Below are 17,614 nucleotides of genomic sequence, written 5' to 3'. Positions count from 1 at the left end.
AAAGGGATTCGTGTATTTTTCTTTACCTACAGAGGTGAAGAGAGGCCCAGATGGCGTGGAGATTGGTTCTGGGTAGGATAGGATAGAAGAATTCCAGTTCTGGGAACTCCCTGGCATTCCAGTGGTTAAGACTCTGCACTCCCAATGCAGATGGTTTGATACCTGATAGGGAAATTAAGATCTCACATGCCATGTGGCACAGCCAAAAAGAGAGTTCCAGTTCTTTCTGATTAGCACATTTCTTGCTAAGAGAACTGGCCAGAATCCAATACTGGAGGTGGAGGGATGTTGCCTCTCTGTATTCCTCACTGTGCTTGCCCAAGACTCCCTAATGGCAGAATAAGTTTTAGGATTGGGAAGACTAGAAAGGACCTAGTTTATTTTTCTACATTCTCATTTCCATTTTATCTCTCTGTTTCCAGGTTTAGGAAATCTTTAATTATCCAAGTCTTTCTCCCACTCCACCCCTGCATCTAATCTTAATGAATTTCTAATGAAAGATTGACCAGTTTATTCCTCCTTCTGAATTTTTAATGATTTGTGTAGAGTAAATTAGAATATTGCAATCTTAGAGCTGGAGGAGAAGGCAATGGCAACCTACTCCAGTACTCTTGCCTGGAAAATCCCATGGACAGAGGAGCCTGGTAGGCTGCAGTCCATGGGGTCGTGAAGAGTCAGACACGACTGAGCGACTTCACTTTCACTTTTCACTTTCATGCATTGGAGAAGGAAATGGCAACCCACTCCAGTGTTCTTGCCTGGAGAATCCCAGGGACGGGGGAGCCTGGTGGGCTGCCATCTATGGGGTCGCACAGAGTCGGACACGACTGAAGCGACTTAGCAGCAGCAGCAGCAGAGCTGGAAGGAATTTTAGAAATTATTTAGTGTAATCCTTTTTTCTTAACAGACTTTATGTTGTAGAGCAGTTTTAGGTTCACAGAAAGACTGAGTGAAAAGTACAGAATTCCCATGTATCCCCTGCCCCCACATGTGCGAAGCTGCCCCCACTGTCAACATTCTACACCGGATGGTGTATTTGTCACGGTGGATGAACTGACATTGACATGTCAATATCACCCTAAGTCCATAGTTTACCTTAAGGTTCACCTTAGATGTGGTACATTCTTTGGGTTTTTTTCAAATTAATCCCTCCTTTTACAGTAAAGGTAACAAAATCCAAAAGACTGTGAAGTGACTTGTCCCAAACCATATGAGTGAGTGGCAGAGCTGGTCCAAGGACCAATGTTTCCTTCTCTGTTTCTCTCTTTCTTTGTTTAGAAAGATAATATTTGCACAAGGTACAAATTTAATAAGTGCCAAAGGCTCTGCAGTGAGACATTAGTCTCCCTTTCACCTGTGGACGCTCCCTAAAGGCAGTCATTCTTTCTGGATGTTTCCGTCTCCTGTTGAACTGTACCCTTGAATAACATGCAGAAGACTGAAAAAAAAAAATCCTTCAAGGATGTGGGAGATTCAAGCAGTAAATTTTTTAAATGCTGCAGTTCAGATTCTGTGCTATAATGTAGTGAAAAGCACTTGGCTTTTTGAGTCAAATGGACTTAGATTGGAATTTGGCTCCAGGGTTGACTATCCCTGTGATGTTAGGTCACTTAAATTTGACACTTGAGTTGCCTCCTGGATGAATCAAGTAACTTTTGGTAGGCTCATTATATTCTATAATAGGTGCTCAAAAAACACCAGTTCCTTTTTGGTTCAGGGAAACTCTTTTTTTAAGACTATTTTATGCGTTATGCTCTGAAAGCATGCACAGTGCAAAGTACTATATTAAGTAACTTGCTTGGTTCTTCTGCTTCTTACAAGTCTTAATTAAACTCAGTAAGTACATTAGAAATTTTGGAACACTACTAATCAAAAGGATCACTGGGATATTTTAGAAGCCAGCATTTGACTAGTTTAATCTTTAACAGGGGTAAAATCAAGTTCCAGCCTGTACTGAATTTCAGTGTTAGAATTTAGTCAGCTTGATTCTGAATAGCCTCATCATGTTTGTATTTCCATACACGTACATCCCTGCAGAAGATAAGGCCATAAATTAAGAAAACTGTTCCATTTACAGGAGCAGCAACAAGAATAAAATATTTAGGACTAAATTTAACATTTGCACGTGGCTATAAATTTTAGAAAATATTTTAACATGAATTATCTTAATCAGTCCTTATGCTAAAAGCTTAATGCCTACGTTATACATGAAGAAACTGGGATGTGGAGAGGTTTAAATGTGTTCACTTACTGTGTAGATTTGAGCAACCGTATAGGTGGCAGAAACAAAGTTCACACCCATGTTTCCTTTTTTTTTCAATTAAAGTTTTTACTGAATTTGTTACAATATTGCTTCTGTTTTATGTTTTTTTGGGGGGGTGGCCATGATACATGTAGGCTCTCAGTTCTCCAACCAGGGATTGAACCCACACGCCCTGCATTGGAAGCTCGGAGTCTAAACCAGTGGACCACCAGTTGCTCTTTCAGTGCTTCCCAGTGCTCTTGCAGCTGCTCTGCAGGGGTGTCTAAGGGATGTGTTTAACAACGTGATGAAAGTCTATGAAATGAGCACAGGAGAGCTGCTTTCTGTTTTGTTTTGCTTTGAAACAGAAACACATATTTATTCTTAATACTTTTGACTGTTTTGTTTCCTCCTAGTTTTTCCTTTCTTTTTAAATTCAGATTACCAGTCAGTCTTCCCAGAGAAACTCAGTCCCCCAGACATGAAGCTAGATGCTGAACAAGTCAATAGAATAAAATCAAACTTCCTGTTCAATCTGCTCTTATTTCTGTGGCTGAAGTTCTGTCATTCTGTTTAGTTAATTTGCATTGACTGATAATTTCTAGATGCTGCAGCTTTTTTTTAAATAAAAAATGAAAATAGGGCATTTTCATTTTTCCACAAAAAAATAGAACTTTTGAGAAAGTAGACGGCATCCGATCTACTTTGTTCATTCTTTGATTCAGTCAATCAGATGCCAGAAAATTTACCAAGTACCTACTGAATGCCACTTTGCTTGGTTTACAAGTAGGGAAATGATTAAGAATCAGCTGCTACCTTCAAGGAGCTCCCAATCAAGCAAAGAAAGAGTTACAGTAGAGTGTGACTTAGAGTTAAGAGCACCCAGAAACATGCCTCTCTTACTTGTCAGAGCAGCAGTCCTCTAGATTTAGATGAAGGATTGTGAGGCTTAACCACAGACGCCTCTTCCCAGGGCTGGATCTGTAATAGTAGGCCAAGATGCATTCCTAAATGGATGTGGAAATCCCCAAAAAGGAACGAGGAAATCCTGAGGCTGCCAGTGGGGTCATTGGTACCCATCTGTCTCCTTGTCTAATCTTTTCTGAGCTGTTTTGGTTTTACTAGATACATACTGGTCTCTTATTTTGCCCCTCTGTCTTGTCCTATGCATTTATACTGAAAAAGTCACAAGTAGTTATAGAAATCCCACTTTTCTTCAAAGAACCGTTTCACTTATTCTCAGAGAGGCTTTTTCACACCAAAGAATTAAAAAGATAGCTTGAGAGTCTGCCTCTCCCTTCCCTGCTTTAGCTTTCCCATCTCTTGGTATTTTGTTTGGTGATCCCTAGTTGTACAGATACCTTAAGTACCCTTGAGGTACCAGGAAACCTTTCAGCTAAACAGGATTTCATCTTTAGAGTATTTACTTCAGAACTGATGGAACAGAGAACATGTGAGGAAAGGTTAGAAATTTATTACATCTTAGTCAAGTTGAAGAGTCAGTGTTGCAAATATTTGGGGGAAGGGAGGAATGGTTCATTTTTCTCAACTAGTCTTACTGCTCAATGGCTGAGGTACCAGAAAAGTATAGACCACCATGAGCAAACTTGCAGTCCAGTGAGAGAATGCTAGATAAGATAGGAAAGAGTTTTAAAGCGTGCTAATCCAACCTCTTGATTTTTCTGAATCTGCCTGCAATGCTGGAGACCCGTGTTCGATCCCTGGGTCAGGAAGATCCTCTGGAGAAAGGAATGGCAGTCCACTCCAGTATTCTTGCCTAGAGAATCCCCTGGACAGAGGAGCCTGACAGGCTACAGTCTGTGGAATCACATAGAGTCGGACATGACTGAGCGACTAACACCACTACTACTACTACTTAGATAAGGAAACTAAGATTCAGAGAAGTCAATTGATTCATGTTAAATCTCTCAACAGGTCAGTGGAGGTATTTATAAGCAATCCTATGTGTAACACACCTGATAGTTTTACTGCTAAAAAAATGAAACTTCCAATTGATATGGAACATCTTTATCACAGGAAGAAATAAGATAACAAGTATTAGATTGTGTTTCAGAACTTGAATCCCCATCCTACTTTGCCTCCTAGTGAGCAGGGAAGACTGTCCACTAGAAAGAGACTGCACATAAGCATAGTCCAAGGAAATTCCACAACATTTGGGTATTAGAGCACATAGGTAGGGCAGTCATATCCTCCCCTTGGTTGAGCAGAAACAACTTACCTATTGTGTCTTTGTTGCTTCTTCAGTTGGTATTGTCACCAGCCTAGTGTGCAGGTGATTAGGAGGAAAACTGGCCCCAACAGTTTTTTCCATCTGTAGTGTGACTTCATTGCAAGGGTTTTTTTCCCCTAGTGCTGGCACCAAGAGATCGTTTTGCCACATTGGCTGCATCAGTCCAGCCTTCTGTGTCCCTCTGTGGGTCACTGAATTCCGGATACAAGTCAGGGATGTGGAACATCTGCATTAAGGGGAAAGTGACCAGATTTCACTTTAGGAGTGTAAGTTAAAGGTAATGTTAGATGTTAGGTGCAGACCACACTGTTAACCTGCATGTGAGGCAAGAGGTTAGAAGGAAGGGGCTGTCCTTGGAAGAGACTGGCTACACTGTGGCCCTGGAGATTTATGGAAACCTTGGTAGAAAGGGGCTGTATACGATTCTCAGTAGGGGGAAGAGGAGGCCACGCATGTGCTGTCCATGGTGCCACTGGGAGATTCAGCCCTACTTTGCAGAGGCTGCAGAAACAGGGCCATTAATAGCCTAACAAGCTGGGATCCACTGATTCTGAGGGGCTCCAGCAGGGATAAAGTTGGTACAGGTTAGGGATTGAAGAAAGAAAAATATTATGCACAAGAGGAGATCAGTATTGGGAGGCCATGGGGTATATGCTTTGCTCTTTTTTTTTCACTGTGATAAAATACACATAACATAAAATTATACATTTTACATTATACATATTAAAATGTGTAATTCAGTGGCATTCACAGTGTTGCACAGCCATCATCACCACTGGCTAGTTCCAGAACTTTTTCATCATCCCAAATGGAAACCCCATACCCATTAAGCATTTGGTTCCCACTTCTCCCTCCCTTCAACCTTGGGAGCTGCTGGTCTGTTTTCTGTCTCTGGGTTGTGCATGGATTTTATGTTAGACAGGTCTGGGTTCGTCCTGGTCCTGCCATTTTCTAACAGTCTTACCTTTTCCCAACTAACTTCTCTTCTCTGAGCCTCACTTTTCCACGGTTTTAGAATGAGAATAAAATGCTTAACTTGCAAGACTCGTGTGAGGATTGATTATATGTTAAATGTTTAGCTGAATACCTGGTTCATTTTTGAGCAGACATGCAATAAATGGTTGTTATTGATTGCTTAATAAAAGCGGTAAGAGCGGGGTGCCTTTAAATTGTATACTGCTGTGTTTCAACTGCTTATTCACCAAAAATTCAGGTAACACAACTTAATCATCTATTCTTACAGATGCTAAAGTAGGAAACTTGACTTCTGCCTTCCAGGCTAGTTGAAGAGGTCAGAGATAACTGTATATGCAAAGACCGATTATATGTTACAAGCTCTAAAATGCTCTTGGAATTTATAGAAGAAAAGTCATTAATGGAGGTTAGATGCTTGATGGTTATTTGAAATAGAGAATGAATGAATGAACTGTTGAACAATGAAATGATATAGCAGGCCTATAGAAGAGGTAGAACTTAAGCTGGATCAATTTCATAAGTACCACTGCCTGTCTTTCATCTGTAAAATGCTGTCTGGTCATTAGGATACAGAGCAATCGTAGGGTGGATTTAAAAAAATAGATATTGATGATTGTTTTTAGATGGCCAGTCCAAAACTTTTGGACGATAGATATACTTCCAGTAAGGACATTTAAAGAGAAGTAGATTGGAGCTCAGTCCAAGGAAGAATTTTAACTATTAATGTTGGAAGGGAGGTGACAATCCTGTTTGTTTCAAGCAGAAGTCATTCAAGTTCTTTGAGCTCTCATAGAAAAAGCTAATTGATCAGTTTGAGCCAAAGGAGACTTTAAATCTTTCTACTTTGAAAAAAAGTTTTTTCTCTGTTCTTATCTATGAACTGAATGTTTTATTAGTTGGTGACATGATAAGAGTTACTCTTAATTTCTCCCTCTTTTCACATAGTCTTCCCCCATCACTCTCTGTCCTTTTAAACTTGTTTTTCTTCCTAGCATTTTCGCTACCTGATATTGTATATTTATTTAGTTTCTGTCCTCTCGCTAGAATGAAGGAGGTAATTTGTTTTCCACTATATCCTTGGAACCACGAATATGTCTCACAAGTTGGCACTCAGTAAACATATGCTGCACCTTTACATAAAGATGGATAACATTTTTGTATGTATAAGTAACTACAGTTTTTTCTGTTCCTTCTAAGAAAATACAGACGACTATTAGAAGAGAATTTAAGGACTGGAGGAATTTATCAACAACAGCATACTCTCTGAGAGATGTGCTTGATACGAATTCATGTTAAAGTTTGAAGTGCTTTAGCCCAGTAAATAATACAGGTTTAGTTTCATTTGTGTTTTTTGTTTGTTTGTTTTTTGTATTGAAGATGCTGGTAAGGAAGGATGGCTCCACAGGGATTACCTCTGGGAACACACAATCCAGAGCCAAACAATAGGCCCTTATGTTATCTGGGGGATCTCCTTTTTTACCTCCTGTAATTTGTGATATCATAATTAGGCCTGCATATTATTTCTGAACACTGCCATACAATGTACCTCATTTAGCTGGGCTTATGGAGATTAGATCATGCACAGGAAGCTGGCTCCTTCGTTATCAGGCTCCACAGAGGAGTTGGGAGGCTTAAGGAGTATGAAAAATTAGGATTGATTTAAAGGGACAGGGTTCTCTGGAAAAGCACAGAGTTGTTTCCAGCTTGTGCCTCCTTGACCTTTAGTTTCCCATAAACATCATTGATTTCCACCTCACTCCTCTTTGTGTTAATTAGGGCCTGTTTTAAGTTTTCCTTTCTTCACTGTTTAAAATAGGTCTGCTTGTAGAGAACAGACATGTGGACACCTTGGAGGAAGGGGAGGGTGAGACAAATTGGGAGAGTAGGATTGACATATATATACTACTGTGTGTAAAATAGCTAGTGGGAAGCTGCTGTATAGCACAGGGAGGCTCAGCTTGGTGCTCTGTGATGACCTAGAGAGGTGGGATGGGGAGGTTGTCAGAGGGAGATTCTCAAGAGGAAGGGGATATATGTAAACATATAGTTGATTCACTTGTACAGCAGAAACTAGCACAATATTATAAAACAATTATACTTAAAAAAAAAAATAGGTCTGCTAATACAGAATTTGTGCGATTGTTATAATTTCAGTGAGCCAACTCTTTAAAAGAATCTAACCTGGTACCTGAAAGATAAAAATCCTAGCATAGTTCCTGGAACACATATTAAGTGTGTAATCATTGTCAGAGCCTCTTTTTTCTTCTTTTACTATTATTACCGTTGACACCATCAGGTTTTAGTTAATTTATTAGAACAGAATTAAGTGCATTTTTAAATCCTATTATGCTTGATTGGAATTTTGAATAGCATTTTAGCACTTCATAAGGTATTTTAAATTATCCACCTTGAACAATAATTACATTAATATTATTGGTTTAACTCATTTTATTCTTTCTGTTAGATCACAAGCAATGAAAGAGAACAATTCTTCTTCACTTTGATATTCAGAATAGTGCAATGCCTAGAACAGTTCTTTGATTCCAATACGTATTCAGAAAAGTTCGTTGAATCCTTTTTGAAAGGTACAAATAAAATATTTAATATAATTATTGTTAATAAGCTTCAGCATCCTTACACGCTTAACCCTATAAAGCCAGTGCAGATCTAGGTGCACGTTGATTGAACTGGAGAGAATAGGATTTGCCCATGTGGCAGTCACATCTGGAGAATGACAAATCTAGAGACTTCCCTTGTCATCCAGTTGCTGAGACTCTGTGCTCCCGATGCAGGGGGCCTGGGTTCAAATCCCTGGTCAGAGAACTAGATCCCACATGCCACAGGTAGAAGATTCTGCATGCTGCAACTAAGACCCAGCACAGCCAAGTAAATAAATAAAAACAAATACTAAAAAAAAGGACAAACCTAGAGCAAACTTTTGTTTTGCTTTGTTTTCTTTCAAATCTAGTCTTAAGCTTTTCTGTTTGCTTGTTAGTCCTAGTAGCAGGGCCTTGAACAGTAAGATAATTATTGTATAGATGAATAGTAGATGAAGAGGCTCTGAGCTAGTCAGAAGTAGGAAAGGAAGAGGTCAGAAAATGGGTCCACCTACCTGGTTCCCCAGCAGTTCTTCAGGCTGCACGCATGAAGAGTGATGCTTCATTTCAGTCTCCCTGTGTTTCAACCTGTCTGCCAATCTCAGGTGTTTTCCTTAGCCTTAGACTTAAAAGTGTTCGCCTTAGGACTAGAGTGTTGCTTGAGGTAAGCCTTCAGGCCCAGCTGATATGGGTGCGGTGTTTGACTCCCATTCCTCAGGCCTTGCACTCACTGTACCACTGTGTCCTTTGCCCTAGGTGTACGTGGTCGGGAATGAACCTTTATCAGTTTTGGTGGATTCTCTGCTTCCTGTCCTGGGAGTCCTCTTCTCTCTCTACTGTTTTGCCAAGCAGAGCGTGTCTCACATAAGGTAAACAACCTAGAGAACCTTCTTGTTTGTAAACAGTGAAGTCTTTCTTGCATGTTGTTCTCATTTTGAATATGACTTGTGCCCTTTCGTAGTTTTTTTTTTTTCTTTCAAAGTCAGAAAAACTTCTGACAGTCCTCTAGAGAAGAAAGAGCACTTTGCAGATTGCAGGGGAATTGGATCTAGTTTCTAGAATGACTTTCCTCAGTCTCTGTGTTTTAGACATCAGAGAGAAAATCTGTTTACACGTATGAGCATGTCTCTGTTTGGCCAGTGAACAATACTGGAGCTATATGTCTGGGGAGGAGGAAATAGAGGTTAGACCATAAACACACTGTGAGCAGTTAGAAATCAAGTTTGAGAAACCTGGATCTGAATGTGGCACTCTGTGATTTAGGCCTGGATTTGGTGTTTGTGCACAGTGTTAATGAGAATGAAGGAGTTCCTCAGTCATCCAGAAAATAATCTTCTGTATTAGAATTTAAGTGGGACTCATTTTGTATCAACTCTATTCTCACAGTGATTTGTGTTGTTTCTCCCTCCTTATTAGACTTAAATTGGAAGATTGGGATTGACACATACACACTACTAGGTATAAAATAGATAATAAGGACCTGCTGTATAGAACAGGGAACTACCCAATACTCGATAATGGCCTATATGGGAAAAGAACCTTAAAAAAGGGTGGATATATGTATATGTATAACTAATTCAGTTAGCTATACATCTGGAACTAACACAACATTGCAAATCAACTATACTCCAATAAAAATTTAAAAATTTTCTATCCTTTCCGAAGTCCTACAGAATTCTAATTTTTGATGTTTGGAAATCCCCCCATATGTAATCTCATATACAGTAATAGTATCTTCTTCATAGGGTTATTATGAAGACTAACTATATTGAAGTAAGTGTATAGCACTGTCCTTGGCAAATTACAAGCTCAATAAATAGTCATTATCATCATCATTGTTAATTGATAAAGGGAAGTACTAGCCTGGCATATTATTCACAGCTTACATATTGCCTTTTGGTTAGGGTGTCACTGAAGCCTACAGCCATGAGGGAAGTTACAAGAGAAAGTGCATTGGAAGATGGAGGGTATAAATGTGTGAATATGGCTTCTGAAAACCATTCCTATAATAACTCTTGTTCTAGTTTTGAAATTGAAGTCCTCACAGCACTATCTTGTCCTCATCAGACTGAGAAGGAAGAAGCAAACGTTTATTCCACTTCTATCCTGGTTGATTGGCACAGATAAGAGGGGGTAAGGAATCAGCAAGAATTTGCTGGTGTACTATTTCTTGGTCACCAGTTATTGGTCCCATTGACAGTAGATGGTTTGATCTGTGCCAACTTTCTTTCACAGTGCCTAATCCAAAGGCAGTGAGTAGACTTGGAATTAAAAAAAAAATCATGTGGGGCTCATGTGTCACGTCAGAGCTGCTTCTACAGCCAGAGATTAGTCAGTCACTCATCAAATTTCAGGATGTTTGCTTTCTGAAATTCTTAAGAAGCATAGTTTCTGCTCCCACACGTCAGTAATACTAGGTGATTGTCCCAGCGTTTAGAATGCATAGAACCTGACAGTCATTCTTTCTTTTTCTGTGTTAAGTTGTTAGACATGTAGAGTAAGATGACAAGTTCATTTATAACTGCTTTTTTCTGCCAGGTCACTTTGCCAAGAGATCTTATTATGGATTCTGGGGAAACTGGAGAGAAAGAAGGCAATTGCTAGCCTGAAAGGATTTGCAGGGTTGGACAAATCTGTGCCCTCTGTCCATTCTCTGTGCCACTTTAGAGCTGCCACTCAGGGTGGCATTATGATCACCATCAAAGAGACCGTTTGGTGAGTCCACCCATTCTTTGCTATCTCTTCCGATTTGATTGTACCCGAAAGACTGTTCTATGACTTGTCCACTAAGGGGCGCTGATAGAAAGGAAACCAGAAATCAGCAGCCAAGGTGCTATTTATATTCTCTAAGTGAAAGGTAAGCCTTAAATGATCCTCCAGGTTTTTCCTAGATGCTAACCTATAGGTGCAGTTTACTGCACTCTCACAGCTCTGCGTCATAACAAGCCCACTTAGTTAACAAAGTCTTTGCCAGTTCATCAGAGTAATTGGCAGACACCTTTCACCCTCAACACTCTAACAATCCAGTTGTCTGACACTCAAAATGGTATATGTGTGTTCAGAATCAGACTTATTCCTAAGGAAAATTCTCTCAGAGCACTCTACGGCAATTTTGTGATAGAGATTTGTTTCTCTTAGGGATTGTTTAGAAAGCAGCTAATTGATGTTAGTGAAATGGATAATTTATTTCTCCTATGTCTCACCAATGTATTTCACATGATTTCCATTTTCTGGGTGATATGTGTAGGTGTTACCACTTCAGAACATAAGTTCTTGTTGATCAGAGTCCATGTAATATTTAACTGGTGACAGCTGCTGTACTCAAATGTCACATCACATTCAAAGTGCTGCTGTTTGTTAAAGTGTTTAAGTCTAATATTTTTATTCACGGTTAGCTTGATTAAATGGGTTTTTTTTGGGGTTAAGTTTTAAAACACTTATTCAATCAGAAGAACTTAAGAAAAATAGAAAAATATATTGATTGCAAATAGAACCATCAGTGTAGGTTTTACAGTTATAACTATGCCCCTTAACGAAGGGAGCTTGATATTTTTTGTCATGTTTATTTAAAACCACTTTGGAACAGTGTAGCCTGGAACCAATTTAGTGACTGCATAGAGAATTTCATAGTATTTGACTTATCAGCAGTTAAAACTTACTGCTATCTTAACAAGTCTTTAGTGCAAGTATGTCAAAATCAATAGTTTCTATTGAAACTATAGTTTCTCTCCTTGGCAGGAAAAAAAGTAAATAGGCAGTGATTGAATGAATCTCCATTCACTGCCAGAAGTGATAGATCCTTAACCAGGGGTCTCTACATGGACTTCTGGGACTCTATAATACCCTTGAAATTATACACAAGGGATTTTTTATATGCAAATACAGATTCTTTGCTTAAAATAGGGTCCATAGCTTTCATTACATATTGAAGACACTCCATGTCCCCAGTAAGTTGACACTGTACCAGACTGGGGTGGTGGGGTGGTGGGGTGGTAGGGTGGTGGTGGTGTGTGGTGTGTGTGTGTGGTTGTGATTTCTTCTAAAACTGCTCATGGTGTTCATCCCCCAAGCCCGTGGTCTTTCTTGCCACTTACCTTTCACTCCACCATTCTGCCCAGCAGCACTAGTTATCAATAAGAAGTCTGATTAAAGAAACTCGAAAAGAGCAGCTTAGATTTTATCATCTTTGGATCCAGAATTTTCACTTTCCTGGAGCTAAATATGATTATTTGAAATTGATTCTTCCATTGCAGTTTTAAGAATGAATAATAAAACAATGCTTCTTAAGGTTATTGTTAGCATGTCTTTTTTTAAGTTTTTAAAGAATATCTGAATATGGTATTTCATTTTGATAGGATGGTTCACAGAAGCTTAGACGCAATTTCAGCTTTTCTTCCAACTTAAAATGTGTTGGAGATAACATGACTGATCTCTAGAAGATTCTAGAATAATACAGGAAGTAATCCTAAACTTAACTTCTAGGTGATTCATTCTACTAAAGGAGTAAAAATACTATGTTACCAGTGAACCAGCAGATTGGGACATACTGTCCAGTGAGACGGTTTGCTAAATTAACTTTAATAATTGTACTTTTCACTGAAATGAAGCAACACCTGTCATTTTTTTCCCCTCAATTTAATCTGAAAAAAGTTTTGTTCTTTCATCACAAAAGTAGTAAATGTTCTTTGTATAATATAAAAAAGCATAAAGAGGAAACAAAGATTACCAACTATCCTAATCACAGTTTACATGATTTTAGTGTCTTGTTTTTAGTGTATCTTCTGTACCTTTGTATTTATTTACATGATATAGTATAAGAATATTGTATGTTGGCTTTTTCACTTATCTGATGAATGAAAACTAGAAGCCTTCGTACCTCATGAGAATTTTCTTTAAACTTTTTGTAGAAATCACAGCACTGTTTTTGATAATTTAGGCACATTTTATTACTTGGAAATTCAGCCTACTCAGTTTTCTGAATCTGTGTATTTTCACAAGTCAACAATTGGTTCACTGAGATTGACTGAATCTCTTCCTATGAAGATTATGTCTTTTTTCCACTGCTCATAACCCTTAGCAGCTCATTGAAAAAAAATCCAAGTTCCTTTGAATGGCATCCAACATTCTCTGTGGTCTGGCCTCGCTTTTCAGCCTTCTCTTGTCTCTTCTCTTCTTTATGCATAAACCTATACTTCAATTCCTCCTTGCGTTTGAAGCTTATTGAAATAATATCAATAGTGATCTTTCAACATCCATCTTCAAATGAATCTTTTCCCCATTTGAGCAAATGACTATACAGGACATGATAGCCTAGCTTCTGAGAATAAATAACTTTTTCAGCATGGAGAAACAGGAAAATAATTTAAACAAATTTTTGAGCTTTTATAATGATTTACTGTATGAAATTAACATGTTACTTTAGAAGATTATTAATGGGGTCTCCAAAAAACAAAAAGAATAACTCTGGGTTATAAATCTCCCTTTGCATTGCAGTGATGAAGATGAAGATGAAGATGAAGCCCTGTACCAGAAGGTGTCCTCAGAGCAGTGCCGAGTGGAGCACCTTGGGGGCTTGCTGTCCCATTGCCAGGAATGTGGTTTAGCAGGTGATTTCTTCATCTTCTGCTTGAAGGTAAGAACTGTGTATAGCTCAGAGTCATTTTTATTCTAGGGTAGTATCAGGAGCTCCTTTGAATTTGCCAGGCAGTCATAATTTTAGGTTCTAAAATTAGGTCTTAATTTAGGAGAAATAAAGTCCATAGGGTAATTTATTTTTTAGTAGCGTTTGGTTCAGTCAAAAAGAAATTTACCTTCAATAGTACACATAGGATCGAACTACTTTGCGAGGTAATCTCCACTGAATTTTTAGAGATGACCAAAGTAAAGCGATTGATCTACGAAAGGGTTAATCTTTGCTCTGTGTTGACAGTAAGAACTCTTTTGAAGTTAATAGCAGGTTTTACAGCTGTGGAATAATCCCTCATCCTTTCTGACTGTTGTTTTGTCAGGTATTTGCAAAGGAGATTTAGCAGTTCAGCCTCTCTCATTTCATTTTGTAGCCACTTGAAACCTTTTCCGGGTTTATTTCTTAGTCTGATGGCTTTGTTTTCTTTTGCTCTAATGTCAGTAACTTACATCCTACTGTTACTCCTTATTTGCATCGTTAGAGACTATGAGCCAGCATCTCTGATTCCCTGTCATTGATCTCTGCCTTCTTTGGTATTTTCCCTAAAGAAAATGTCCACTGTAAGAGAATGTCTGTGGAGTTTAAGGTTGTTGTAGGTTGGGAGAATGCAAGGAGGAAATCAGGGCTAACGTTCCTAGAATTGAAGTGGGGGATACTTTTTTGAGGTTTCTCACCTCTTATTCACATTCATACCCCTGTGCAGCCACTCACTATAAATAACATCCCAAGAAAATACTCTCCTAACTGGATCATTTCTTTATAATTTGTTTCAAAAAGTCAAAGGGCTTTGCTCTAAACCAAGGTTCCTCTCCCTTGGTGCTATTGACATGTTGGGCTAGGTATTTGTTTCTTTGAGTGGGGGCTTCCTGTCCATCGTAGGATGTTTAGCAGCATCCCTGACCTCGACTCATAGTCGGTGTCACCTCCCAATTATGACAACCAAAAATGTCCCTCAACATTGCTAAGTGCCCACTGGAGAGCAAAACTGCCCAGAAACAGTTGGGCACCACTGCTCTAAACTGTCAGTTATTAATACTGTGGTAAACTATTCATTGTTATGGAACTTGAGGTTTTCCTTTCCCAAGGAAATTTACAGATGAAAGCTAGGGAAAATCTTATAAAACCCACAGTAATGAATTACCTGTTAGTAGAAGTTCAGTTCTGAATATCCTAGGGAAAAAGGACTCTGGTGGTGAAAGTATCTAATAGTCTCTAAAAAGGGTTTAGAAATGTTATATGACCTCAGTTCAAGGGAGGCTTAGTGGTAGAGATCATAAAAATAGTGATAAAGTAAGTAGTTTGTCAGGCTACTTCTTTGTGTGTGTTTATGATTTTTATTGTAAAGTTTAACATTTTCATATACTTGGCATCATGATATATGTATTACTCTGCAACTTACCTCTTTCATTCAGTTGTGTTTTTAAGATTATATTGATATCTGTGTAGATCTAGTTCATTTATTTCAACTGCTGCAATATAGTAAATCAGTTCAGTTCAGTCGCTCAGTTGTGTCCAACTCTTTGCGACCCCATGAATTGCAGCACGCCAGGCCTCCCTGTCCATCACCAACTCCCGGAGTCCACCCAAACCCATGTCCATCGAGTCAGTGATGCCATCTAACCATCTCATCCTCTGTCGTCCCCTTCTCCTCCCGCCCCCAATCCTACCCAGCATTAGGGTCTTTTCCAATGAGTCAACCCTTCGCATGAGGTGGCCAAAGTAGTGGAGTTTCAGCTTCAACATCAGACCTTCCAATGAACACCCAGGATTGATCTCCTTTAGGATGGATTGATTGGATCTCCTTGCAGTCCAAGGGACTCTCAAGAGTCTTCTCCAACACCACAGTTCAAAAGCATCAGTTCTGCGGCGCTCAGCTTTCTTCACCGTCCAACTCTCACATCCATACATGACCACTGGAAAAACCATAGCCTTGACTAGACGGACTTTTGTTGGCAAAGTAATGTCTCTGCTTTTAAATATGCTATGTAGGTTGGCCATAGCCTTCCTTCCAAGGAGTAAGCGTCTTTTAATTTCATGGCTGCAGTCACCAGCAGCAGTGATTTTGGAGCCCCAAAAAATAAAGTCTGACACTATTTCCACTGATTCCCCATCTATTTCCCATGAAATGATGGGACCAGATGCCATGATCTTAGTTTTCTGAACATTGAGCTTTAAGCCAACTTTCTCATTCTCCCCTTTCACTTTCATCAAGAGGCTCTTTAGTTCTTCTTCACTTTCTGCCATAAGGGTGGTGTCATCCACATATCTGAGGTTATTGATATTTCTCCCGGCAATCTTGATTCCAGCTTGTGTTTCTTCCAGCCCAGCGTTTCTCATGATGTACTCTGCATAGAAGTTAAATAAGCAGGGTGACAATATACAGCCTTGACGGACTCCTTTTCCTATTTGGAACCAGTCTGTTGTTCCATGTCCAGTTCTAACTGTTGCTTCCTGACCTGCATACAGGTTTCTCAAGAGACAGGTCAGATGGTGTGGTATTCCCATCTCTTTCAGAATGTTCCACAGTTTATTGTGATCCACACAGTCAAAGGCTTTGGCATAGTCAATAAAGCAGAAATAGATGGTTTTCTGGAACTCTCTTGCTTTTTCGATGATCCAACAGATGCTGGCAATTTGATCTCTGGTTCTTCTGCCTTTTCTAAAACCAGCTTGAACATCTGGAAGTTCACGGTTCACGTATTGCTGAAGCCTGGCTTGGAGAATTTTGAGCCTTACTTTACTAGCATGTGAGATGAGTGCAATTGTGCGGTAGTTTGAGCATTCTTTGGCATTGCCTTTCTTTGGGATTGGAATGAAAACTCACCTTTTCCAGTCCTGTGGCCACTGCTGAGTTTTCCAAATTTGCTGGCATATCGAGTGCAGCACTTTCACAGCATCGTCTTTCAGGATTTGAAATAGCTCCACTGGAATTCTATCACCTCAACTAGCTTTGTTCGTAGTGATGCTTCCTAAGGCCCACTTTACTTCACATTCCAGGATGTCTAGCTCTAGGTGAGTGATCACATCACAGCTTATTGAAGGACATGTCTTATCAAAGGACATCTGTTTCCAGTTTTTCGCTATTGTAACTAATGCTGTAATGAATACAGACTGGTTCTCCATATACACATTTTAAACGAGTTTTCTATCTGTTTTTAAAGTCTTTAGTTCTGCAGGATTTTTCTTCACTTTTTCTTTTCTCCCACACTGGTAGGAGTTGACTCACGTGGCTGTGGAAAATGAAACAGAGTTAAAAATGAAGTCTTTCTCCAACAAAAGCCTTTTGGAATTAGAGCAGCACCAGACTCTTCTGGTGGAAGATCAGGAGCGGAAGCTGCTGGTTCTGCAACTGGTGGCACTTCTGTGCGAGAGAATGTCTGAGCAGATATTCACCAACATCACTCAGGTCAGTGGCTGCCACATAACAGATCCCAGCCTGGTGGTATTTGTCTGTTTTGGTTTCTTTCATTCTTTCCCAAAGATATTTTTTAAAATGTCACTCAGAGTGTGTTTTGATGATGCTTGTATCAGTGCTACCTGAAATTCTGGTTAAAAGTAGATTACTGAGCCCACACCAGTCTAAGAGAATCAGTACTTTCATAGGTCCTGGGAATCGGCATGTTTAACAAGCTCTCAAAGTGGTTCTCGTGCACATAAAACGGAACTGTTTTAAATATTTATATATCTAAGTGGTTTTCAACTTTTGGTGCAAATAAATTGCCTGGGATCTTTTTCCTAATATTGATGCCCAGTCCACTTTTAGAGATTCTAATTCAGCATGTCTCCATTAGAGTCTGGGCATATATATATTTTTTTAAGCTCCATAGATGATTTTAATGTACACTAAAAATTGAGAATGAGGG

The 17,614-nt window shown here is 39.2% G+C and overlaps 1 protein-coding gene and 1 long non-coding RNA gene across 5 annotated transcripts in view; both read left to right on the top strand.

Moving 5' to 3' along the window:
* TANGO6 (transport and golgi organization 6 homolog) overlaps positions 1–17,614 on the top strand; it is a 184,672-nt gene that overhangs the window by 33,522 nt on the left and 133,536 nt on the right. For all 4 annotated transcript variants that reach the window (XM_081512685.1, XM_081512686.1, XM_081512688.1 and 1 more), the window contains 4 exons: positions 8,822–8,934; positions 10,604–10,780; positions 13,559–13,697; positions 16,966–17,157. In XM_081512685.1, coding sequence (XP_081368811.1) covers positions 8,822–8,934; positions 10,604–10,780; positions 13,559–13,697; positions 16,966–17,157 — 621 coding nt within the window. The remainder of the gene's footprint in view (positions 1–8,821; positions 8,935–10,603; positions 10,781–13,558; positions 13,698–16,965; positions 17,158–17,614) is intronic.
* LOC145514605 (uncharacterized) lies at positions 744–6,625 on the top strand. The gene is made up of 3 exons (XR_014060267.1): positions 744–4,177; positions 5,737–5,874; positions 6,513–6,625. It is a non-coding gene; the product is annotated as an uncharacterized LOC145514605 (long non-coding RNA).

Source organism: Giraffa tippelskirchi, chromosome 7 (assembly GCF_054371585.1).
Source record: "Giraffa tippelskirchi isolate mGirTip1 chromosome 7, T2T-mGirTip1v1.2.pri, whole genome shotgun sequence".
NCBI classification, from domain to species: Eukaryota; Metazoa; Chordata; class Mammalia; order Artiodactyla; family Giraffidae; genus Giraffa; species Giraffa tippelskirchi.
This window is presented reverse-complemented; position numbering and strand designations above follow the sequence as displayed.